The following is a 27,636-nucleotide window of genomic DNA, read 5'->3' on the forward strand; positions in this document are numbered from 1 at the left end:
ATCAAGTATCTTAAGACTGATGTTTTTCACCTCTTTACCTGGGTGGGGGGGGGGGGGGGGCCTCACCAGATAGTGATGAAGTATAGGATGCAAGGGAAGTTCATAAACAATCCAAGACTTAAACCATAAATAAATAATAATGTTACAGCCAGTTTCTCAGTTTCTTGAAGACTCTTGAGAAGTATGCTGTCCTCTTCAGAGTACCATGTTGTTATAGCGAGATATTGCTTTATCACTGCACCCCAAGAAACTACTTATTCAGTTTAGTTTGGTATGTAGGCAACAGACAATACTCTTCCTTGAAGAGTTGAAGAAAAAATACCTATCTTTATATCAAGGCATCATTTGATGTGGCACCACAGAGTGCTGACAAATCTGAGGTTAATTGGAATCCAGTTGAACTGTTTCCACTGCTGGCATGCATACTGATACAAAGGAAGATGGCTTGTCATCCTGACCCCTCTTTTGCTATCTCATATTATCTCCAATTATGAAGTCTGTTGACCTTTCTACTCTTTAATTCTCAAAATCCAAGGGAGAAGTAGTCCTTGCCACTTCACAGCGGGACTGTGCAACCTTAAATCTAAATTGACCAAACATAAACAATTGCCTACCAGTGGGGTTTGTCCCCTTCACTATGAAGGCATGTTTGTTCCAGAAGCTTCATTATCATTAACACTCAGCAGGCACTATTCCAGTTGCAGAGAGGGATAAAGGAGGTTAGTAAACTTTCATTCATTTAGTATCTTTAACATAATGCAACAATGCAAAGCACCTCATGACGATGTTATCAGCAGAAGGAGATTCTTGGGAAAAATGCAGCATGTGTTTATATGGCTGGCTCCATACAAAGCTGTGAGGTCCAGATAGGGGTAAATAGCACTCCAGCCCTCAGCAAGCTGATGGGGGAGACTCAGTGGTAACCATCCAGCTCAGTGGCAATGGTTAGCCTCTCTTGTATTGGAGATTGTTATTGCTTCTGACACTCCTGCAGTGAAAATATTACTTCAACTTCACATGAGTGTTGTATGTGCCTGCTGCATTAATTGAGAGACGGACTATTTGTTGAGAAATGGAGAATGGTTGCATTGTTCACTGGAGCCCTCTTCCCTGAATTCTGGCAACTCTTCTTTGTTCTTGTTTTGAGCGGTTTGATCAATGCGGACTGGGGCACTTCAGCAAAGAAGGACCTGCGGCCTGCCTGAGCTAGCGGCAAGGCGTGGCGCTGAACTGAACTAAACTGAATACCACTGGTTTGAATGTGATATTCCATGTCTTGTTTGCTTGCTTATTGCTGTTTGCGCAAATTGTTCTCTTTTTCTCACACGTTGGGTGTTTGGTGTTCTCTTGAACGGGTTCCATAGTGTTGCTTTGTTTTGGGGCTGCCTTTGGGAGGATGAATCTCTGGGTTGTATTCCGTATACATACTTTGATAATACATGTACTTTGAATTTTTGTATCTTTGAATCAAGTTGAGCTTTGTCCTGTCCTAGGGGAACATCCTCACTTCTAACTCTGTGATACTGAGAAGATCATCACTGAAGCACTGGGCAGAGTTAGGCCTCTGACACTGCTGATGAATCCCTGCAATGATTCCAAATATTGGAACATTTCCCCTTGATTCTAAATGACTTCAGCAATACACAAAATGCTGGAGAAATGCAATGGGTCAGGCATCATCGATGGAGGGAAATGGACAGGCAATAATTTTTGTCAAGACCTTCACCTGCTCAACCTGCTGTTGAATCAACCAAGCCAAACTCAAGCCATGAATAAACCCTTGCTTGTCAGTATTTCTTTAAACTTCTTGTGACACGGTTCAGGCACAGGGAGCCTCTGTTTGACGATGGCACTGTGATCACTAAATCACAAAAGACTCCATTAAATAAACATCCCGGTGGACAGATTTGTCAACTTCTTTTGGTGTGTTGGTTCTCTCAACACACAGCCGGGTTCCAGAACCTTCTCTCAAAGCTTGATGGAAAAATAAAAATTTCAGTCAGTTTATGGATTTTGCAGAGTGCTTGTTCATGTATAGTAGATACAGTCAACCAGTCTTCCTGCTACATGGTGAGGAGAAACTCTTATCCCACTTGAACAGCAGTTCTTCAGACATATTTGGAACAAGTTTATGATGAGGATTGGGTCAAGTATTGCTGGATGTCAGTGAGTGAGTTTTGCTTGATGGAACCATTAACAGTATTTTTCATCACTTTGCTGATAATTGGGAGAAGATAGATTTCATAATAATCTGCTAGATTGGATCTGATCTGTTTTGTCTGTGTTCTGGACTGGCAGATGTCAGTGCTCCACGTGAAGTGAAAACAGAAAATGCTGGAAATACTCAGTAGATCAGGTAGCATGTGAGTAGAGACAAGCAGTTAGTCTCTAAGGTAGGAGATGTTATCTGACTTTCCAGTATCTACATTTCTTTGATTTTCATTCAGTATTCTAAGTGTGTTGTAAAAGCTTCAGTGTATATTCAGTGGACACTTTATTAGGTACACCTGTCCACCTGCCGGTTAATGCAAAGATCAGAATAGAGAAGAAATGGCCCCTGACCAGTGGCCACAATGTGGGATATAAATTTCAACAGCAAGTAGAAAAGGCACATAATAGGGGCAATTTTACGATAGTCATGGGGGATTTCAATATTCAGGTAGATTGGAAAAATCAGGTTGATGCTGGATCCCAAGAGAAGGGATTTGCAGAATGCCTAAGAAAATGGCTTTTTCAAGCAGCTTGTGGTTGAGCCCACTAGGGGAAAGGTAATTCTGGATTGTGTGTTGTGTAATGAACCGGATTCGTCAAGGGAGCTTAAGGTAAAGGAACCCTTGGGAGACAGTGATCACAACATGATAGAATTCACCCTGCCGTTTGAGAGGGAGAAGATAGGGTCAGATGTATCAGTATTGCAGTGGAGTAAAGGCAACTACAGAGGCATGAAAGAAGAGCTAGCCAAAGTTGATTGGAAGGGGAACCTAGCAGGGATGCCTCACACCATGCTCGTACTTTCTCCCCGTAACCTTTGATCCCCAGACTAACCAAGAGCCTATCAATCTTTGCTTTAAACACACTGAATGACTTGACCTCCACAATGGCTGGAGTTTCTGGGGGCAATTTGGAAGGCGCAGGGCAGATACATCCTGAAGATGGAGAAGTATTCTTATGGAGGGATGACGCAACCTTGGCCTCAAAGACAACATAAAAGCAAAAGAGAGAGCATATAATACAGAAAAAAAATAGTGGGGAGTTTGAGGATCGAAAATCTTTTAAAAAACAAATCTCCTAAAAAAAAAGGATAAGGATGGAAAAGATGAAATATAAAGATGAGCTAGCCAATAATATCAAAGAGTACACGAAAGTTTTTCAGATATAAAAATAGTAAAAGAGAGACGGAAGTGGGTCTTGGACCTTTGAAAAATAACACAAGACAGGTAGTAATGAGGAACAAATGAATGGCGAAGAGAATTTAATAATTGTTTTGCATCAGTCTTCACTATGGAAGACAGTAGAAGTATGCCAGAAAGACAAGTATGCTGGGGACAGAAGTGAGGGTTTTTGTTATTACTGAGGAAAAGTTGCTTAGGAAGCTGAAAAATCTAAAGGTAGATTAGTCATCTGGACCAGATGGTCAACACCCCAGAGTTCTGAAAGACGTTTCTGAAGAGATGTGGAGACATTACTAATGATCTTTCAAGAAGCACTAGATTTGGAATGGTTGTGGAGGACTGGAAAATTGCAAATGTCACTATACTCTTTAAAAAGGGAGAGAGGCAGAAGAAAGGAAATTATATGCAAGGTAGCCTGACTTCAGTGGTTAGAGTCTGTTACTAAATATGAGTTTTCAGAAGACTTGGAAGCACATGATAAAGTCGACTGAAGTCAGCATGGTTTCCATAAGTGAAAATCTTGCCTGACTAATCTGCTGGAATTCTTTGAGTAAATAACAGGCAGGATAGACGAAGGAGAGTCAATGGATGTTATGTGCTTGGATTTTCAGAAAGCCTTGACAATGTGCCACACATGAGAATACTTAACAAGATAAGACCCCATGGTATTGTGGGAAAACTGCTAGCATAGATAGAAGATCGGCTAATTGGCAGGAAGCAAAGAGTGGGAATAAAGGGGATTTTCAGAAGGGCTTTGCCAATGTGGCACACAGGAGGCTGTTTAATAAGATAAGAGCCCAGGGTATTATAGGAAAAATACTAGCATGGATAGAGCATTAGCTGTTTGGCAGGAAGCAAAGAGCAGGAATAAAGGTGGCCTATTCTGGTATTCTAGTTGGTTGCCGATGACTACCTCTGCCGGTGTTCTGCAGGGGTAGGTATTTGTCAATGTCATATGTCAGCAATTTGGATGATGGAATTGATGGCTTTATGGCTAAGTTTGCAGATGATACAAAGATAGGTGGAGGAAACAGGGAGTCTGCGGAAAGTCTTGGACAGATTGGGAGAATTAGCAAAGAAATGGCAAATGGAATACAGGGCATGGCCATGCATTTTGCTAGAAGGAATAAAGGCATAGACTATTTTCTAAATGGGGAGACAATTCGAAAATCAGAGGTACAAATGGACTTGGAAGTCCTTGTGCAGGATTCCCTAAAAGTTAACTTGCAGGTTGAGTCTGTGGTAAGGAAGTCAAATACAATGTTAGCATTCATTTTGAGAGATCTAGAATATAAGTGCAAAAATCTGATGCTGGGGCTTTATAAGGCATTAGTTAGAGCACATTTGGAGTATTGTGAGCAGTTTCAGGCCCTTTTTCTAAGAAAAGATGTGCTGGCGTTGGAGAGGGTCCTGAGGAGGTTCACGAGAATGACTCCTGGAATGCATGGGTTAGCGTATGAGAAACATGTGATGCGCTGGAGTTTAGAAGTTTTGTGGGGGGGGAAGAACTCATTGAAACCTGTCGAATTTGAAAAGCCTAGACAGAGTGAATGTGAAGTAAATCTTTCCTATAGTGAGTGAAAAGAGGACCAAAGGGCATAGCCTCAGAATAGAGGGGTGTACATTTAGAATATTTATGAGAAGGAATTCCTTCAGCCGGAGTGTGGTGAATCTGTGGAATTCATTGCCACGGATGGCTGTGGAGGCCAGGTCGTTCAGTATGTTTAAGGCAAAGGCTGATGGGTTCTTGGTTAGTCCTGACATCAACGGTTACAGGCAGAAGGCAGGAGCATGGTGTTGAGAGGGATAATAAATCAGCCATAATGGAATGCAGAGCAGAGCCAAGTGGCTTAATTCTGCTCCAATGTCTTATAGACTTAATGTGCTCGAAATAACTTTGACTGTGCCAGATGGGGTGGTTTGAGTATCTCAGAAACTGCTGATCTCCTGAGATTTTCACCCACAACAGTCTACAGAGTTTATTCAGAACGGTGCGAGAAACAAAAAAAAAACATCCAGTGAGCAGCAGTTCTGGGGGTGACAATGCTTTGTTAATGAGAGAGGTCAGAGGAGAATGGACAGACTGTTTCAAACTGACAGGTGACAGTAACTCAAATAACTACACATTACGACAGTGGTGTGCAAAAGAGCATCTCTGAATGCACAGATGGTCAAACCTTGAAGAGAGTGGGCTACCATCCTGACATCAGTGAACCTGGTGTAGAGCTCAGCCATCCTGAATGCCCTAAAAAAATTCTGCCCTATCTGAACTTTTTGACTCAAAAGATCCCAGTTTATATAAGAGAGTTGAAGTCCCCCTTTATAACTATAAAACCATAAGATATAGGAGCAGAAATAGACCATTTGGCCCATCAAGTCTGCTCTGCAATTCAATCATGGGCTGATCCAATTCTTCCAGTCATCCCCACTCCCCTGCTATCACCCCATACCTTTTGATGCCCTGGCTAATCAAGAACCTATCTATCTGTGCCTTAAATATACCCAACGACTTGGCCTCCACAGCCACTCATAGCCACAAATTCCACAGATTTACCACCTTCTGACTAGAGTAATTTTTCCGCATCTCTGTTCTAAATGGATGTCCTTCAATCTTGAAGTTGTGCCCTCTTGTCCTAGACTCCCCTACCATGGGAAATAGCTTTGCCATATCTAATCTGTTCAGCTTTTTAACATTCAGAATGTTTCTATGAGATCCCCTCATTCTCCTGAACTCCAGGGAATACAGCCCAAGAGCTGCCAGACATTCCTCATATGGTAACCCTTTCATTCCTGGAATCATTCTTGTGAATCTTCTCTGAACCCTCTCCAATGTCTGTATATCCTTTCTAAAATAAGGAGCCCACAATAATCCAAGTGTGGTCTCACGAGTGCCTTATAGAGCCTCAAAATCACATCCCGGCTCTTATATTCTATACCTCTAGAAATGAATGCCAACATTGCATTCGCCATCTTCACCACTGACTCAACCTGGAGGTTAACCTTTAGAGTATCCTGCACAAGGGCTCCCAAGTCCCTTTGCAAGTCTGCATTTTGAATTCTCTCCCCATCGAAATAATAGTCTGCCTGTTTATTTCTTCCACCAAAGTGCATGACCATACACTTTACAACATTGTATTTCATTTGCCACTTCTTTACCCATTCCCCTAAATTATCTAAGTCTCTCTACAGGCACTCTGTTTCCTCAACACTACCCGCTCTTCCACCTATCATTGTATCATCAGCAAATTTAGCCACAAATCCATTAATATCGTAGTCTAAATCATTGACGTACATCATAAAAGGCAGTGGTCCCAACACCGACCCCTGCGGAACTCCACTGGTAACCAGCAGCCGGCCAGAATAGGATCTCTTTATTCCCACTCTCTGTTTTCTGCTGATCAGCCAATGCTCCACCCATGCTAGTAACTCCCCTGTAATACCACGGGCTCTTGCTAAGCAGCCTCATGTGCAGCATCTTGTCAAAGGCTTTCTGAAAATCCAAGTACACCACGTCTACTGCATCTCCTTTGCCTCCACTGCTTGTAGTTTCTTCAAAGAATTGCAATAGGTTAGTCAGGCAGGATTTTCCTTTCAGGAAACCATGCTGGCTTTGACCTATCTTGTCATGTGCCTCCAGGAACTCTGTAATCTCATCCCTAACAATCGATTCCAACAACTTCCCAACCACTGATGTCAGTCTAACAGGTCTGTAGTGTCCTTTCTGCTGCCTCCCACCCTTCTTAAATACCGGAGTAACATTTGCAATTTTCCAGTCATCCGGTACAATGCCAGAATCTATCGATTATTGAAAGATCAATGTTAACACCTCCGCAATCTCTCCAGCTACTTCCTTCAGAATCCAAGGGTGCATTCCATCAGGTCCAGGAGATTTATCCACCCTCAGACCATTAAGCTTCCTGAGCACCTTTTCAGGCATAATTTTAACTGCACATACTTCACTTCCCTGACATTCTTCAATGTCCAGTATACTGCAGAAGTCTTCCACTGTGAAGACTGATGCAAAATATGCATTCAGTTCCTCTGCCATCTCTGTGTCTCTCATTACAATATCTCCAGTGTCATTTTCTATTGGTCCAATATCTACCCTCAACTCTCTTTTACCCTTTATATACTTATTTAGTATCTTCTTTGATATTAGTTGCCAGCTTCCTTTCATAATTCATCTTTTCCTTCCTAATGACCTTCTTAGTTTCATTCTGCAAGTTTTTAAAAGCTTTCCAATCCTCTATCTTCCCATCAGCTTTTGCTCCCTTGTATGCCCTCTCTTTTGCTTTTACTTTGGCTCTGACTTCACTTGTCAGCCATGGTAGTATCCATTTAAAATATTCTTCTTATTTGGAATGTATCTGTCTTGCACTTCCCTCATTTTTTGCAGAAACTGCAGCTACTGCTGCTCTGCTGTCCTTCCTGCTAGTGTCCCTTTCCATTCAACCTTGGCCAGTTCCCCTCTCATGCCATTGTAATTTCCTTTATTCCACTGAAATAATAACACATTGGAATTTATTTTCTCCTTCTCAAATTTCAAAGTGAACTTGATCATATTGTGACCACCATTCCTTAAGGGTTCCTTAACCTTAAGCTCTCTTATCACCTCCTATGATAACAATCCTATTGTTTTAACACCTTTGCTTAATCTGCCTGTTTATTTGTTCCTCAATGTTTTGGTGGCTATTGGGGGGCTGTTGTATGACTCCATCAAAGTTCAAAGTTTAAAGTAATTTTTTTATTGAAGTACATGTATGTCACCATATACAAACCTGAGATTTATTTTCTTTCGAACATGCCCAGCAAATCCAATAACGGTTATAGAATCAATGAAAGACCACACCCTGTTGGTGGACAATCAGTGTGCCAAAGACAACAAAAAGAGAAAGAATAACAGAATTATTGCACCCTTCCTATTTTTCAGTCCTACCATATCAACCCAGTCGATGAACCTTCCATTATGTCCCCTCTGATTACTGCTGAGGAATTGTCTCTGATTAGTATTGCAACTCCCCCACCTCCTTTACCTCTCTCTTTTTAAAACATCCGAACCCTGGGGCATTAGGCACCCATTCCTGATCCTCTCTCAACGAAGTCTTAGTAATGGCCACAACATCATAGCTCCATTACTGATGCATGCTCTCAGTTCATCACCTTTGCTCACAATACTCCTAGCATTAAAATACACACACTTCAAACTATTTGTCATAAGACTGTAAGACGTAGGAGCAGAATTAGGCCATCTGGCCCATCGAGTCTGCTCCGCCATTCAATCATGGCTGATCCTTTTTGTTCTCCTCCTCAATCCCAGTTCCTAGCCTTCTCCTCGTAACCTTTGATGCCATGTCCAATCAAGAACCTATCAACCTCTGCCTTAATTACAACAACAACCTGGCCTCCACAGCTGGATGTGGTAACAAATTCCACAAATTCACCACCCTCTGGCTAAAGAAATTTCTCCACATCTCTGTTTTGAAAGGGTACCCCTCTATCCTGAGGCTATGCCCTCTTGTCCTAGACTCTCCCACCATGGGAAACATCCTTTCCACATCTACTCTGGATAGACCTTTCGATATTCGAAAGGTTTCAATGAGATGCCCCCTCATCCTTCTGAATTCCTGTGAGTGCAGACCCAGAGCCATCAAATGTTCCTCATATGATAACCCTTTCATTCCTAAAATCATCCTTATGAACTTGCTCCTGCATGGTTTTATTGGCCCTGGTACTTCTTTTCCTCTCCATCCCTCCACTTTCTGACCTAGTGCTCTGGTTTCCAGTCCCCACCAAACTGGTTTAAGCCCCCCCCCCCCCCACCTAGTAGCGAACTTGCTGGCCAGCATATTGGTTCCCCTCCAGTTCAGGTGCAACCTGTCCCTCTTCTACAGGTCACCCCTGCCCCTGCAAGGGTTCCAATTATCCAAGGACCTGAAACCTTTCCCACTGCATCAGATCCCCAGCCAATCATAACTGGATGTACTATCATCTTATTCCTGCCCTGACTAGCACGTGGCCCTGGGAGCAATCCAGAGATTCCTACCTTGGAGGTCCTGCTCTTCAGTCTCATCTCTATCTCCCTATAGTCACTGCGCAGTTACTGTAAGTAAACACCAAAGAAATAAGATAAAGAAAGACATTGACCCGGAGACTCTACAGTGTTCAGTCACCAGCGTGGTGACTTCTCTAGTGCCTTTAACACCATCCAGCCCAAGATCTTAAGGCACAAACTAACGGAGATGGGAGTAGACTCTCACATGGTGGATTGGATAGTGGACTACTTGACAGATAGACCTCAGTATGTGCGGTTGGGAGACTGTAGGTCTGACACGGTGGTCAGCAGCACAGGAGCGCCGCAGGGAACCGTACTCTCTCCGGTCCTGTTCACCCTGTACACATCAGACTTCCAATATAACTCGGAGTCCTGCCATGTGCAGAAGTTCGCTGATGACACGGCCATAGTGGGGTGTGTCAGGAATGGACAGGAGGAGGAGTATAGGAAACTGATACAGGACTTTGTGATATGGTGCAACTCAAACTACCTGCGTCTCAATATCACCAAGACCAAGGAGATGGTGGTGGACTTTAGGAGATCTAGGCCTCATATGGAGCCAGTGATCATTAATGGAGAATGTGTGGAGCAGGTTAAGACCTACAAGTATCTGGGAGTACAGTTAGATGAGAAGCTAGACTGGACTGCCAACACAGATGCCTTGTGCAGGAAGGCACAGAGTCGACTGTACTTCCTAAGAAGGTTGGCGTCATTCAATGTCTGTAGTGAGATGCTGAAGATGTTCTATAGGTCAGTTGTGGAGAGCGTCCTCTTCTTTGTGGTGGCGTGTTGGGGAGGAAGCATTAAGAAGAGGGACGCCTCACGTCTTAATAAGCTGGTAAGGAAGGCGGGCTCTGTCGTGGGCAAAGTACTGGAGAGTTTAACATTGGTAGCTGAGCGAAGGGCACTGAGTAGGCTACGGTCAATTATGGATAACTCTGAACATCCTCTACATAGCACCATCCAGAGACAGAGAAGCAGTTTCAGCGACAGGTTACTATCGATACAATGCTCCTCAGACAGGATGAAGAGGTCAATACTCCCCAATGCCATTAGGCTTTACAATTCTACCGCCAGGACTTAAGAACTTTTTAAAAGCTATTATTAATGCTTTTTGAGATAGTGATTTAGATGCATATCATATTTTTTACTGAGTTAAGTATTGTATGTAATTAGTTTTGCTACAACAAGTGTATGGGACATTGGAAAAAAAGTTGAATTTCCCCATGGGGATGAATAAAGTATCTATCTATCTATCTATCTATCTATCATTTGTAGATGCTCCTGCGTAGATCTTCATATGGCAAAGTAAGAAACAACCCAAACTACATCTACAAGCCAGTTCCAGCTCTACTGACTCCTAACTCTTGAGCAATCATCCATAAGTATTGGAGACTTCCAGCATCAACAGGAGGAATGGGTCTAGGAAGCCATTTGTATAGCTGGTAGAACTTTTGCCTCATGGTGCCAGCAACCTACTGCTGTCTGCACGGAGTTCGCACCTTCTCTCTGTGACCATGTGGACTCCCTCTTGGTTTGCTTCCACATCCCAAAGACAGTGGGTTAGGTTGCCCCTCAAGTGTAGGTAGGAGCTGGGGGAGGTTTAAAAGAACAACAGCAGAACAAAAGTGAGATTTGTGTAGGATTGGTGTAAAGGGGTGCTTGATAGTCTGCACAAACTCCTGTACCATGTAACGATGATGACTAGTGGTGGGGGTGAGGGCTGACATGAACAAATGTAAGGCCCTGGTTGACATCTTTACTGTTCTGCTGTAGGTATTTCAGAAAGGAAGAATAATTTTCCACTGATGCTAAACAATGCAGCCCTTTTAAATCTGGACCTCTAATCTGGATCTTGTCTTCTCATTTTGATCATATATAAATATTCATCCAGCTGTGTGTTAGTATTACCATAGATGTCTGTCTGTGTCCTCCAGTAGCTGAGTGCTGGTATTTCCATTAGCTGTGTTTTCCAGTAAATACGTGTTGGCATTCAAGCCTCTGAGTCTGCATTGGGCTCAGAGCTTATTCAAGATGAGGGCATCCACCTCTCATAACAAAGAACCACCTTACCTTACGGTGTATGCCAACCGGACATCTCCCGGGTGTGAACTTCAGGACAGGCGGTGGAAGACTCACCTCAGTCCCTCTTTCCATTGAATGGTCTCAGAGCAAACCTGAATGGGGACCTGCTGAACAGCTGAACAAAACAGATTGGGACCCTTCAGGAAAGTATGTGAACACTTTTCTTGCTTAATACCGTTTCTTACGGTTGGATAGCATTACCATGTGGAAGAGTTTCTAGGAGTTGCCTCATACAATTTTCTGAATGGTATTGACAATGGTGTTCCAACCTCTAAAACCACATGTCAAAAGTCCTACAGTGAACTTGCGTTGTCACTGCATACTCAGTGCCATGCTGTTGTAGGGGTAGAGAGAAGGAGATTTCTCTGTCTCTCAGCAGAAGGATCCCATAAAGAACAAGTCGACTATTTGCCTGAACACAGCACACAGTATAGTTGACAGTACAAACACCAGCGAGTAATGCAACGTATTGCAGTATATGACTAGTGTTCAGGAACTCATGATAGGAAGAAATAGCTAAATAATCAGCAAACTGTTTAGATGTAATTTACTTATTGTCTGGTGCTGAATATATTTTTCTGTGCTGGATAATCAGCAGGTTCCATTTTTACAGATGTCCATAGATCAATTTTGAAATTGGAATTGGAATTGACTTATTATTGTCAGATGTACCAGGGTGCAATGAAGATACTGTACGTACAGATCAATTCATTACATAGAGCATTAGGTAAGTCAGAAAATACAGAAAGAATACTTGATATGCTAACCATAACTCCATGGTATTGTAATGAAAAGCATTACAACCACATAATGAAAGGACATAAGACTGATAAGAAATAACAATTCCCAAAAGTGCAGAGAGGAAACTATTTCAGAATGACTGTCTGAGCACAAAATGGTGCTAGTAAGTTTGTGAACCCTGTAGAATTTTCTCTATTTCTGCATAAATATGACCTAAAATGTGATCAGATCTTCATGTAAGTCCTAAAACTAGATAAAGAGGACCCAAATAAATAAATAACACAAAAACATTATACTTGTTCATTTATTTATTGAGAAAAATGATTCAATATTACATGTATTTGTTAGAAAAAGTATGTGAACTTTTGCTTTCAGTAACTGGTATGACCCCCTTGTACAGCAATAACTCCAAATAAGCGTTTCTGGTAACTGGTGATCAATCCTGCATATCGGCTTGGAGGAAGTTTTGGCCATTCCTCCTTACAAAACTGCCTCAACTCTAGGATGTTGGTGGGCTTCCTTGCATGAACTACTTGCTTCAGGTCCTTACATAACATTTCTACAGGATTAGGGTCAGGACTTTGACTTGGCCATTCCAATGCACAAATTTTCTTCTTTTTAAACCATTCTGTTGTTGATTTATTCTTGTCTTTCAGATCATTGTCTTGTTGCATTCTCCAACTTCTATTAAGCTTCAGGTATGGCATGCTACCCTGACATTCTCCTGTAAAATGTCTTGAGACAGTTTTGAATTCATTGTTCCCTCAACGACTGAAAGCTGCCCAGGCCCTGAGGCAGCAAAGCAGCCCAAACCATGATGCTCCTTCCACCATGCTTCACAGTTAGGCTGAGGTTTTGGTGTTGGTGTGCAGTGCCCTTTTTCCTCCAGACATAGCAACGTGCATTTCTGCCAACAAGTTCAACTTTTGTCTCATCCGTCCATGAAATATTGTCCCAGAAGCATTGTAGAATGTCCAATTGGTCTTTTGCAAATTTGAGATGTACAGCAGTGCTTTTTTTGGAGAGCAGTGGTTTCCTCCATGGTGCCCTTCCATGAACACCATACTTGTTCAGTGTTTTTCTTGTAGTGGACACATGAACAAGTTCTAGAGATTTCTGCAGGTCTTTTGCTGTTACCCTTGGGTTCTTTTTCACCTCTTTCAGCGTTGCATGTTGTGTTCTTGGTGTGATCTTTGCAGGATGCCCACTCCTAACAGTACTGAACTTCCTCCATTTGTAGTCAATTTCTCTTGCTGTGGACTGATGAATGTTCAGATCTTCAGAAATGTTTTGTAGCCTTTTCCAGCTTGTTGTAGCTCTACAATTCTTCTTCTAAGGCCCTTTGAAAGTTGTTTTGATTGAGGGATGATGCACATAAACAGACCTTTCTTGAGAAGAGCAAGCTCTGTGTGTGACTTTGTGTGTCTTTTTTATAGGGGCAGGGTACCTCTACAACTCACACCTCCAACCTCATCTCATTGATTGGAACGCCTGACTCCAAATAGCTTTTGTAGAAGGTATTACCCCAGAGGTTGACAAACTTTTTCCAACAAATACATGCAATATTGGATCATTTTTCTCAATAAATAAATGAACAAGTATAATGTTTTTTTATGTTATCTGTTTAATTGTGTACCCTTTATCTAGTTTTAGGACATATGTGAAGATCTGATCACATTTTAGGTCATATTTATGCAGAACTAGAGAAAATTCTACACAGTTCACAAACTTTCTAGCGCCACTGTATGTCGGACTTCTGTATTTAATAATATTATTGTGGCTTCTTTGTGAGTTGGGTGTTCCTAACCCAGTGACAGCCCATATACCTTTGTTCTCAGCTCTGTATCTCTGTAGGGGAGCTGTTCGTGTAAGTATCCTACCTTTCACTGGCATGCTTTGGTGGATGACATCCTTGTAATGCCATAATAAGATCATAATAAGTGATCTGATGGCAAAAATAAATTTGGTTAATAACTTTGAAAAATTGCTCTGATAATAAAGGGGAAAATGATTGCAGAGCTCAATAGGAAAGAGACTTAATTGCAACTAGCTAAATAATTTTTTCAATAAATAGGCTCAGCAACTATACGTAGAATGGCTTCCTTTGTGCTGAAAGATTTCATGATTCTAAATTCAGTGGGAGTGTGCTGACTGCATATATTAACTGTAGTCTGCATTTTTACTTCTCCCTAGCAGTCGCTGAGTTTGTCGCACAAGTGAATGTTGCACTGGAAAGGCTCGGCAGGGAATCCGCCTCCCAGTTTGATGACAGTGACTTTGTGGAGTCCTCCAGGAAGGTCTACGATGCAGTTCGTGATATTCGAAGTGCTGTTCTGATGATCAGGGTGAGTGTTTGCCTTCTCCACATGACTTGGATTTTCCTGAAGGATGGCGTTTGGTTTCCTTGATGGCTAGATTTCCACCCATTCTCCTTTTCAAAACTGTAACCATCCACAGCAGTGGCACCAGAAAAGATGGCTAAGTAGATCTTTTCTAAACGGGATCAGAGAAATTTAATCCACAGATTTCTCAGCAGCGTTTCTTTCAGGTAACTGTGCTTATCTTTGTACCAGATCCTCTCACCAGCACTCTTCCAAAGGCTTGTATGAGTTTAGTTGAAGTGGGGAAGTCTATGCTTCATCATCTCTATAATCTTCTGAAGCTGTACAGCTCTTTGAGAATGCTGGGCTTTTTCATCACTTCCTCCTTGAAGAATTCCATTTTTCCCCTCAAATCATCCTCAACTTTTTCAATTACATAGTTCCCAACCATCTTCTCCCTCCTGTATCCCTCACTACTTAAAAACCTGAAGTGTTTTATTCTTCGAAGGTGACGAATTATCGGTGAAGACATTGGGTACTGCACGCAGTTCTGGTCACCACATTAAAAAGTGATGCAAGCATGCCAGAGGGGATATAAAAAAGACTCACAATACCCAGAAATGGGAAATAGTATGGATCAGGACTGAAATCACCTGATCACCTGTTCTTGGAAAGGGAAACTGACCGACTGAGATATTTAGGTTTTTAACAAGCTCTGATAGATTGCTTCCAATTGTGCGGAAGAGTGAAATCAGAAAGCATCAATATAGTGAGCTTCAAATTATCTAATATAGGGTTCAGGAAATGTTATTTTTTAACTGAGTAACTGATGGAATAGGAACTCATCGCCACAGAGATATATTGAAGCAAATAGTATGGACAAGTTGAAGGTACAAGATAAGCCTACAAGGGAGAAAAGGGCAGAAGTACTACATGGAATTCAAGTGGGAGGAGGCTTGAGTGGTGCATAAAAATACAGCAGACAGCTTGGGATGAATGGCCTTCTTCTGTGCTGTAATTCTATGCACATGTACGATCGAGCATTTATTCATCTGACCTAAAATTCCCTGGGATGGGATGGTCTAGAAATTGGAAAGGGCCATTAATTTGTAGGTATGAGGTAGGTAGATGATTTTTTTCTGAGAAAACCATCAGCAGGGAGACCTTCCACACTTCTGGCTCTTTGAGAAAACAGGCAGGCCACAGCTCTTTGGCAGGGATCCTGTGAGAGGGAAACATTGTAATATTTTGTTAGTGATGGAGCTTCATGTATGGGTGAGGACATCAGAGAGTTAAACATAATAGTTTATCATTGTTCAGTAACTGTTAAATGTACAAAGTTGTTTAGTCTTTGCTTATGTGTAGTTTTTCATAAATTCTACTGTATTTCTTTTTATTTTCCTTGAATACCCGCAAGAAAATGAATCTCAATGTAGTATATGGTGACTTTGATGATAAATTTACTTCAGCATTGACTTTGACTTTGAATTGTTGGGAAGGTGGATCCTGTGATGATCAGGTTGCAGGATAAAAGTTAGATTGGTTCTCTGATTCGCTACAAGGGAGCTACCTGCAGAGGAGGTGGGTGGTTTGGGCTCCATGACAGAGCCATCATTCATGCTTAAAGTGGGCCAACCTGAAACTGCAGTACCATATCTAGATGTACGCCCTGGGACCAGGGTTATCAATGTGCTGTGGAGGTTCCTTCTGTCAATATCCAGACTCTCCATGAGCAAAGAACTTTGAAGTGGTGGCCAGAGAGATTCTGTGTTATGTCAAATCCGAAGAGTATCTGAATGGAATGGGAACTGCAGATCTGGCGATTCATTTGATAAATCTTTGTTCTTTATTAGTTTATAGCTTAATCCTGTGAATATTGTCCCATGAATGGAATTTCCAGTCCTTTATACTAACATTTAAAATGCTGTGTAAATTACTACTGTTGCTTACTTAAGGACAAGATATCTCCAATTCTTCACTGTTAGCATTCCTGATGCAGTGTGCCATCTGCTAATATTGCTTATTGGAACCCTAGGATGCCTATCTGTGCATGATTATCAGCCAGTTATACTTGGAGAATCAGAAGTGTAAGGGGTACTGAGTGTGCCAATTTGAGTAATTTTCTGAACTCTTGTTGTGAGCGCTCACTGTTAATACATTCTCTCAGTTGCAGATGGTTAAATATAACCCTTTACAATTAGAAATTGGGCAGGAATGCTCTCTTCTCACTGCTGCCTGTCACGGTCCTGACCGTTAATTCCCCATTTTCTCCTAATTCCCTGTGATTGTGCCATGGTTCTGACCATTAATTCCCCATTTTTCTCCTAATTCCTTTTGATGATGGCACACCTGGTTTTCATCAAGACCTGCGGTATAAGAACCCTGGCTTTGCACCCACTAGTTGCCAGATCGTTGATTTTGCCAGTGTGGTAATTAACATTTCCTAGCCGCTTAGGATTGTGTGTTCTAAGTTTTGCCTCAGTACCGAGATTCACCTGTGCAACTCAGTCTCTCTGAGTCAAGATAGGTTTTCTAAGTTCAACTCCAGTTCCGAGGTTTACCTGCAAAACTCTGTCTCTCCGTGTCAAGATAAGGATTCCAAGTTTACTCCAGTTCCGAGGTTTACCTGTGTAACCCTGTCTCTCCATGCTAAGAAAAATTTTGTCTGCCGCTTCCCTTTCTACACTCCGTGTCAAGATCAGTTCTGTCTGCCTCCTGCTTCCCTGCATCTCCCTCCTGTTTGCTGTTGAACACACAAGCCCACGTCTGCATCCTAACTCAATCTCCGTGCCTGTGTCCTGTGTTTGGGTTCGCCTCGTTCGTTGCAACACTGCCATCATACAGGAGTCTCAGGACTCACACCACCGGGTTCAGGAACAGTTATTACCCGTCAACCATCAGGCTCTTGAACCAAAGAAGATAACTTCACTCAACTTCACTTGCCCCATCATTGAAATTTTCCCTCAATCTATGGCTTTGTCAGTATCTCCAGATGAACTGTCTTTTTGTGTGTTTTCCCCCTAGCCGTCAGTCTGTGGTTTTGTATTGCCATGTGCTCTTGTTTGTTTTCATGCCCCATGTGCTCCTGTCCCCACTCCTGCTCTACTCCGGCCCCTGTTTTACTGAGTACTCCACCTCTCACCTGTTTCTCACTATTACCTGTTTTGCTGCCACTTGTGTCCAATCATGCTCAACCTATCATCTGCCTCTCTGTTTATTGTTCAGTGTATTTCAGTCCTGTGTTTTCACCTGCTTGTTGCCAGATTTTGCCAGTGAGTTTTCTAGAGCCTTTCCAGCATTCAGATCAGAACTCTGTCTGTCTGAATATTGACTCTGCCTTTTTCCCAGTTCTGGTTTTTGGATTTCTCTGGAATTTTTGATCTCTGCCTGAACTTTGATGCTGACTTTGTTGCCCCTCTGGATTTGCTACTCAGTAAATATCACAGTGCGCACAGTACTTGGTCTGTGATTGGGTCCCTGCTCCAGTGTCCTGATAGGCTTATTTTCAAGAACTTTTCATTTCATGCTCTTGATATTTATTGCTTATTTATATTTAATATTATTATTTCTTTATTTCTGGTATTTGCACAGTTTGTTGTCTTTTGCACGTTGGTTAAATGCCCAAGTTGCTGTGGTCTTTCATTGATTTCCTTTATGGTTATTATTCTATTATTGATTTATTGGGTATGTCCATAAAAAAATGAATGTTAAGGTTGTATATAGTGATATATATGTGCTTTGATAATAAATTTAGTTTGTACTTTAATTATGACAATAATAGTTTGACATACAAATTTTTTAAATGTTTTTTTAAAATAGTATGTTGCATAAAATACCATTAATATGCAAAATAACTTCATTCTTTTTCAACAATTATTTCTCAATATTCCCCTCATATCTCTATTAATATTTTAAACAGTAGAAAGGCACTTTGCTTTGGCATTTGGTTAAAGTTATGAAACCCCAGAGAATGAGCTTCTTTATTCTTAATCCTCATGGTAACATGTTGAAAGGGCCCATAAGTTTTCAACAGGCCAACTTGTGCAGCTTCCAAGCTCAGGAAAAATACTTCAGGAGCTTGAACTGTAAATAATGCTGAGTGGAATGTTCAGCTGCTATTTTGTCAAGTCAAGGTTATCACCTAGTGTACAGAATATTGAAAATGGTCTGACACAGGAAGGTAGCAAATACTAATCTCTGGTTTGAAGCTTCTTTCTTGATGGTCGCTATCTTTCCCCACTTGAAGATAGCAAAATGTAACCCATTATGGTTAAAGTAACACACATAAAATACTGGAGGAACTCAGCAGGTCAGGCAGCATCTATGGGGAGAAAGTACAGTTGACATTTAAAAATCACTGAGTGGAAAGTGAATTGTGAGAGTAATGCAGATGGGTTAGTTCTAAATTGTTTAAAAATTGAATCATTGTAAGCACATCAACATTTTATTCTTGGGTTAAGATGTTATTGGTGACAGAACAAAGCTGGGTCGTTGGAACTGAGCACAGATGAGTATGTTCTCATTCAGTGGTGCCTCAGGCTTGGGAAGTTGAATGTGCCCTTCCTTTTCATACATGCCTAATAGAGGACCGGATCCATGTGCTCTCCTGAGTATGTGCAATCAACAACAGGACTTCTCGGCTTCGGCATTTGTGGCAAGATTCAGGAATTACTGCACCCCGACCATTAGGAGTAGTGCAATATTTACAAATTTGTTTTGGGGAGGAGACTCAAGCTGCCCATGTGTGTCTGTGTCCATCACAAATGCTGGGCAAAGGCTCACTTCACTAAAAGGGCTGGACATCTATGTTAGAAGCTTTGTATTTAGATACAGCACAGTAACTGACCCTCCAGCCCATACCGCCCATTTGCCTCATTACACCCACGTGACCAATTAACCTACCAACCAAATATGTCTTTGGAATGTGGGAGGAAAGCGGAGCACCCAAAGGAAACCCGCATGACCATGGGGAGAATATGCAAACTCCTTACAGACATGGGCAAAATTGAATCCAGGTCACTGGCCCTACAATAGCTATGCTACCCCCAAGTATATACAGTCCAAATTCATTGTGAATCAGAGCTGTACATTGTAAAGGGTACTAGAATTCACTGTGGCCAAAGCTGGTGCGTGGGTCAGTTTTAATTTGCCCTCACTCTCGGCAGACAGTAGCCCACTTGTGGTGGAGTTCCTGAGATACGTAGAAAAGGAACATTTCACAATTCAGTTGAGGAGGGGTGAAGTAATCAGGTGCTAAATGAGATTGAGTTACTGGAGCAGGAGGGAGATGTTAGTATTTCAGCGAGGCACTACTGAAAACGTCAGATTCTCCAATGAGAAAATGTTGAGGTGCCTAGAAAATAGCTTGACGTATAATTTCTGAAGCTGATTTTAAAATTGTTCTGGGCCCCAGAGTAATCATTCTCATCTTACTTTACATTGGAAAGTGTATGGATTACGTCTATAACATATAAAAAAAATGGAATGTAAGGAACTTTGGACTTTTTTTCTCAGAAAGGCTGAGAAAAGAGTTTAGAATGAGGATAACTAAAGAGAGGATAAGTACACCCAAGGGCAAAAGAAGGAATATGTGCTTGGAACAGGGAAAGTTGCTAAGATACTGAATTGGTACCTTACCAAGGAGAAGGATTTGGTGAATAGTGAGGGCAGAATCGGGCCTGCTAATTTGCTGGGACATTTTGAAGTTAAAGAGGAGGTAACTGAAAAACATTAATAGATATTAGGCCCCAGGATCTGACGGCATATATCCCAGAATCTTAAACGAACTAACTGAGAAGATTGCTGGGGCTTTGACAAAGATATTTGTGTCCTTACCAGGAAATGATGAGGTTATAGCGGACTGGAGTTAGCATATGTTTTTTACCTTTGTTTGAGAAAGGAAAGAGGGATAACCTAGGGATTTACAGGCCAGTGAGCAAATACCATGTCAGTGGTAGGGAAGTGATTGGAGATGATATTGAGAAATAGGATTTTTTTTCACTTTTGGGAAGGCATAGATTGCTTAGGAACAATGTGCATGGCAGATCATGTCCTACAAGCTTAATAAGTTTTTTGAGGAGGTAACAAAGGAGCTTGTTGAGGTAGGGTAGTGGACTTTAATAAGGTATTTGATAAGGTCCTTCGTGGTAGGTTCAGAATCAGATTGAGGTTTACTATCACTGGCGTATGTTGTGAAATTTGTTGTTTTACAGTAGCAGCACATTGCAATACACGGTAATATTTAAAAACTGTAAATTACAATCAGAAATACAGTGGATCAGGGCAGCTGTTTATTTAGGACAACCCTTAATGAACAAAATGAGGTTCGTCCATTGTCATCGATGAAGACCTGGACACCATTAGTACTTTTTACGACGCTCAACCCAGCACGGATGGAGTTGGCCGGCCGTGCATGGGAGCCGGCTGGATTCGAACTCGGGACCTCTCGCCCCAAAATCCAGTGCTGATGCCACTACGCCACCAGTCATCTGGGTGATGGTGTCGAGACCAGCGCTTGATATGGATTTAAGTGAGGGAAAGTTGCGCAGTGTCAGCCTCACTCTCTCTTCCCAATTCCCATCTGGATCCAGTGGAAAGACAAGAGTCGAGACAGCTGGAGATGGGACTAGGCGCAGTGGATGGCCAGGACATCTTCTGAGTTTTGTCGTGCTCTACACATTCCACAACGCTCGCAGAGGCTGCCTTCTTGACCGTTGGACCTTCCATTGGTCTTGTTCGCTCAATCCGCTGGAGTCTGTCTTCACATGCTGGGGAATAGACAACTCCCTATCTCACCGAGGGTTTGAGACCCGTCGGCTACCCTCACCTGGTTTAGCCGGCTTGTCGAAGCCATTGCCCTGGGTCTGGCTGCAGTCGCATGCAAACAGCTATGGCGAGCCACAGGTGAAAGCTGAGTGCCAGGTGGGGACCAAAGGTGGACAAAGTGCCTGAAAAGGATGCGATATGTTCCCCCACCAGAGATGCTACCCCTCCCTGCCACTCCATACCCCCCAACGAACAAAAACTAATCGAGAAGATAGCCAGGATTCTCTTTGTTTATTTGGTGCACTGTGCCCTTAACTGGGACAGTTTCTAACTAGCATCAGTCAAGTGCACTTGTGTGACCATTGGACACTACACTGTGCTTAGAGCCATCTTCTTTCAAATAGCATCAGTTGTATGTGTTTATGTTCCAATCTCAATGTATTTTGTCACTGATAGTTGACAAGAAACAAGCAGTAAGAAAATTTATAACTGTTTTGTTCACTGCAGTTTCAAACATTCAGGCTTGGAGATGCCAGGAAGGGACAGGAGTAAAAATGAAACAATTTCACGACTTCAACAAATAAAGAACTACGAAGAATTCAAAAGTATTGACAGTCATTTTGAATGTTACAATGGATTTGGAGGATGCAATTGTCAAAAGGATTTTTGAAGGCAGTCAATTATCTGCAATAAGTGTCTCTGCTAATTTTGTTCATTTGTAGTCAATCAAAAGAACATACTCTGGATGAATTCCTCCATAGGTAACAATTAGGAACTAATACAGTTTTGTAGTTGTAGTATTAGTAGTATTCTTGTTTGCTCTATATCTATATACTACTAAAAGTCTCATGCTCTGTCTGTTTGTGACCTCCAATTAGCGCTAAAGGTGCATTACAGCGGCACTTTTTTTGGCTAAATCGACTTAAGATGCGCTAACTTGCAGAATGCAGGCATAGTTCAGAGTTATATATTCGTGTAAAATTGCTCATTCGCCAAAATCAACAGCCCCGCTTTCACCCGAGAGCCGATCCACCATCAGGGATATCGGGACAAGACACCACGACGCGTGCGCACGGCCAGCCTCAGCAGCGACACTAACCGGAGCAAAAGGGCAGGACTGGGCAGCTCTGTTTCAATTCTCTCAAAAGGTGCCCCAACAGGTCACCCCGTTGTCTAGTTTCATTTAAATACATAATTTGTTACTTAGTTGTCATCTTTATACTTTTTAAACTACTGACATGAAACTTCAGCTAATTGGGACAGCTGATTAATTGGGTCGATATGTATTAGTTTCAATTAATCAGAATCTACCATAGATTTAAAAAAATATATATTAAGTAAATAGTGCAAAAAGAGAGCAAAAATATTGAGGTAGTGTATACTGTCCATTCAGAAATCTGATGGTGGAGGGAAAAAGTTGTTCGTAAAACATTGAGTGTGTACTTCCAGCCTCCTGTACCTCCTCCTTGATGGTAGCAACGAGAAGGGGGCATGTCCTTGGTGAGGGGGGTTTCTTAATAATGGATGGCATAGTTTGAGGCATCGCCTTTTGAAGTTGTCCTGGGTGCTGAGGGAGACTAGTGCCTAAGATGGACCTGGCTGAGCTTACAACTTTCTGCACACTTTTCCAATCCTGTACAGTCACCCCTCCAAGCCAAACAGTGACGTAACCAGATCCAAAGCTCCCCAGGGCATATCTACAGAAATCTGTGAGACTTTTTGGTGTTATAGCAAGTCTCCTCAGGAGGCTGATGAAATACAACAGCTGTGGTGCTTATTTGTAATTGCATCATGTTGGGCCCTGGATTGATCTTTGGATGTGTTGTCACCCAGGAACTTGACACTGTTCACCCTTTCCACTGCTGATTCCTTGATGAGGAGTGGTTTGTGTTCCCTCAACTTCCCTTTGCTGAAGTCCACAATCAAATCCTTGGTCTTGCTGATTTGAGTGCAAGGTTGTTGTTGTGACACCACTCAACCAGCTGATCTATCTCACACCTGTATGCCTCTTCCTCACCATCTGAAATTCTGCCAACAATAGTTGTGTCATCGACAAATTTGCAGGTGGTGTTTGAGCTGTGCCTGACCACACAGTCATGGGTGTAGAGAGAGCAGGGCAGTGGGCTAAGCATGCATTATTGAGGTAAGCCAGTGTTGATTGTCAGTGAGGAGGAGATGTTATTTCTGATCTGCACTGACTGTGGTTTCCTGCCGAGGACATCAAGGATCCAGTTGCAGATGGAGGTATAGAAGCACATGCTTTGGAGCTTGTAGATTAATTCTGAAGTTACAGTGGTATTGAAAGCTGAGCTATAATCAACAGACAGCAGCCTAATGTAAAGTAAGTACTTTATTTTCCACGGGCGCACCATTTGCCAGTAGGACAGTAGGAAATGGGGGTCTAAGTTCTCTGCAATTCAATTGTACCTGCTCACTTTCCATGCTCTGGTTTCTTAAAGGGGAACTGCTGTTGTCCAGGTGATCCAAGACCCTGTGGAAAACCAGTGAGATAACATCTGCTGTAGGCCTATTGTGGCGATAGGCAAATTGCAGTGGCTCCAGGTCCTTGCTTAGGCATGACCTGGATTCTGGCCATGATCACCCTCTCAAAAAATCTCATCACAGTAGATATGAGTGCAACTGATTGATAGTTGATGAGGCAGCTCACCCTGCTCCTCTTGAGCACTGGTATGATTGTCGCCCTTTTGAAGCTGGAGGGAAACTCTGACTGCAGCAGGAAGAAACTGAAGATATCCTTGAACACTCTCTCCAGTTGGCTGGCACAGGTTTTCAGCCCCCTACCAGGTAGTACCTGAAGCCTTGTGAGAATTCACCCTCTTGAAAGATGTCCTGACATCAGCCTCTGAGACAGAGATCACAGGGTCATCAGATGCTGCAGGATTTGCACAGGTGTAGAGTCCCTTTCAAAGTGTTGAGCTGATCTGGGAGTGAAGCATCACAGCCATTCATGATGTTAGATTTCACTTTGTAGGAAGTAATGGCCTGTTAACCCTAAGCTGATATGCATCTGATTTACCTCAATCAGAATTGCTTTTCACACTTAAAATAGCCTTCCACAGATCGTGTCTGGACTTCTGAATCACTGGTCTTGAAGGCCACATTTCTAGCCCTCAGCAAGCTATGAATCTCCTGGTTCATGTCTAGTACATTCTCAAAGGCACGCACTCATCCGCACAGGTCTGGATGAAGTCACTGACAACTGTGGTGTATTCATTCAGATTGGAAGATGTATCCCTGAATATTGTCCAGTCCATCAACTCAAAGCAGTGCTGTAACCACTTCTCTGCCTCCCTGAGCATATCTTCTTGGTCCTCACCTCACAGTCTTTAGTCTCTCCCTGTATGCCGGGCATAGAAGTATAGCCAGGTAATTGGACTTTCGATAGTGCAGGTGTGGGATGGCATGGTATATGCCCTTGGTGGTGGTATAACAGTGTTCTGGTATATTGGTGTCTCTGGTTCTACAGGAGGTATGTTGGTGGTAGTAGTTCAGAGACTTCTTCAAGTTGGCCTGGTTGAAATCCCCCACAATGACTGGAAAGGCATCAGGGTGCATTGTTTTGTGACCACCGATCAGGGTGCGGAGATCCTCCAGTGCCTGCCGGAGGAGGAATGTACACCGCTAATGGGATGATGGCAGGAAACTCCCTCAGCAAATAAAAAGGATGACACTTGACCACTAGATGTTCTAGGTCAGGTGAGCAGGATTGAGACAGAACCATCTTGTCTGTGCACCACAATGAGTTAATCATGAAACAAACTCCACCTCCTCTTCCTTTAAAAGAGTCAGCTGTCCTATCTTTTCGGTGGATGGTGAAGCATTCGGGCTGAAATGGTGGTGGTTAGCCATGTACCCTTGAAGCAGAGTATACAGCAGTCCCCAATGTCCCACTGATACGACAATCTAGATCTGAGGTATTTAGTTTTATTTTTCAGAAATACCCTTTCACCAGTTGGATAGCAGGGAGTGGTGGACTAAGGCCTCTGTCTGTATTTCAATCATATCTGCAGACCAGCCAACTTTCTACACTTCCACTTTCTTAAAGGAGAATCCAAAGTGGATGATCTCACATTTACCAACTTTGTATTCCATCTGCCAGACCTTGGCCAACTCTCTTAACCTAACTACAGTATATCCCTCTGCAGACTCTCCACATCCTCTGTACAATTTGCTTTTCCACTCAGTTTAGTGTCATCAGCAAATTTTGCTATGCTACACTCAGTCCCCTCCTCCAAATCATCAGTGTAAACGGTAAACAGCTGCGGGCCCAGCACTGACCCCTGCGGCACCCCACTCAAAACTGACTGCCAACTGGAGAAACACCCATTTATACCAACTCCCTGCCTTCTATTGGTTAACCAATCCACTATCCAAGCCAATACACTTCCTCCGACTCCATGCATCCATATCTTATTTGTAAGTCTCTTGTACAGCACCTTATCGAACACCTTCTGGAAATCCAAGTATACGACATCCTTATACAGTCCTTATATCCTCAAAGAACTTGAGTAAGTTTGTCAAACAGGACCTGCCCTTTCTGAATCCATGCTGTGTCTGTCTAATGGAACCACGCCTTTCTAAATGTTTCGCTATTTCTTCCTTAATGACAGCTTCAAGCATTACAGATGTTAAGCTAACTGGCTTAAGTTGCCCATCTTTTGCCTACATCCTTTTTCAAAAAGTGGAATAACATTTGCTGTCTTCCCATCCGCCGGGACCTGCCCAGAGTCTAGAGAGTTTTGATAAATGATTACCAATGCGTCTACTATAACCTCCACCAATTCCCTCAGCACCCTGGGATGCATCCCATCAGGACCAGGGGGCTTATCTACCTTCAGGCCCTCTAGTTTGCTCATCACTATCTATTTAGCGACAGTGATTTTATCTAGGTCCTCACCTCCCATTTCGTCCATAACATCCCTCTTTGGCATATTAGACGTGTCCTCCACCATTAAAACCGACACAAAATAGTTGTTCAATGTCTCAGCCATTTCCTTATCACCCAATATCAATTTCCTCTTATTGTCTTCCAAGGGACCTACATTGACTTTAGCCACCCTCTTCCACTTTATATATTTATAAAAAACTTTTGCTACCTGTTTTTATATTTTGCGCTAATTTACTTTCATACTCTATATTCCATTTCCTTATTTCTTATTTAGTTGTTCTTTGGTGCCTTTTAAAGTTTTCCCAATCCTCCAGTCTCCCCCTACTCTTTGCAACTTTGTACACACGAACTTTTAATTTGATACTATCTTTTATTTCCTTAGTTATCCAAGGCTGGCTCTCCCCACACTTACTGTCCTTACTTTTGACTGGAATATACTTTTGTTGAGCACTGTGAAAAATCTCTTTGTAAGTATTCCACTGTTCCTCAACTGTCCTACCAAATAGCCTGTGCTCCCAATCCACATTAGCCAACTCCTCCCTCATCCCGTTGTAGTCTCCCTTGTTACTTTTTACATAATACACTAGTTTTAGTTCTAACTATTTCATCCTCCATCTGAATGCGAAATTCCATCATACTATGATCACTCTTTCCAAGAGGATCCCTGACTACAAAATCGTTAATCTTACCTGTCTTATTGCACAGGACTGGGTCTAAGATAGCACTTTCCCTTGTAGGTTCACTAACATGCTGCTCAAGAAAGCCATCACGATGCATTCTATGAAATCCTCCTCGAGACTTCCTTGACTAACCTGATTCACCCAATCTATGTGGAAGTTAAAATCCCCCATGACAACTGCTGTTCTGTTCTTACAGGCCTCAGTTATTTCTTGGTTAATCGCCTCTGCCCTGCAATATTTTTATTAGGTGGCCTATAGACACCACCCACCAGTGATTTTTTTTTCCCTTCACTATCTTAATCTCTACCCAGATGGACTCAACATTCTGCTCTTTAGATCTTGTATCGTCTCTCACAATCGCTCTTATCTCATCCTTAATCAAGAGCGCCACCCCACCTCCTCTGCCTTCCTGCCTATCTTTCCGTATTACCTGATACCCTTGGATATTTAATTCCCAGTCATCTCCACCTTGCAACCAGGTTTCTGTAATGGCCACTGAATCATACGCCTTGGTACTAATCTGTGCCACAAGTTCACTAACCTTGTTTCTAATATTACGGGCATTTAGATTTATACTCATTGTCCTTTTAGAATCTAGTGACCTATGTGATTTTTGCTTTTTACTTTTATTCACTCAATCTAGCTTTGGTCTCTGCGTCACTTCCCTCTTCTTTTCTGTGTGGGTTCCCAT

General features: G+C 42.3%; 1 protein-coding gene across 6 annotated transcripts in view; it reads left to right on the plus strand.

Moving 5' to 3' along the window:
- LOC140715275 (catenin alpha-3-like) overlaps nucleotides 1-27,636 on the plus strand; it is a 1,577,100-nt gene that overhangs the window by 1,384,546 nt on the left and 164,918 nt on the right. For 5 of the 6 annotated variants that reach the window (XM_073027216.1, XM_073027219.1, XM_073027220.1 and 2 more), the window contains one exon: nucleotides 14,464-14,615. In XM_073027216.1, coding sequence (XP_072883317.1) covers nucleotides 14,464-14,615 — 152 coding nt within the window. The remainder of the gene's footprint in view (nucleotides 1-14,463; nucleotides 14,616-27,636) is intronic. The other variant, XM_073027218.1, reaches the window with a different exon arrangement.

The sequence above is a fragment of the Hemitrygon akajei genome, chromosome 23 (assembly GCF_048418815.1).
Source record: "Hemitrygon akajei chromosome 23, sHemAka1.3, whole genome shotgun sequence".
Lineage (NCBI taxonomy): Eukaryota > Metazoa > Chordata > Chondrichthyes > Myliobatiformes > Dasyatidae > Hemitrygon > Hemitrygon akajei.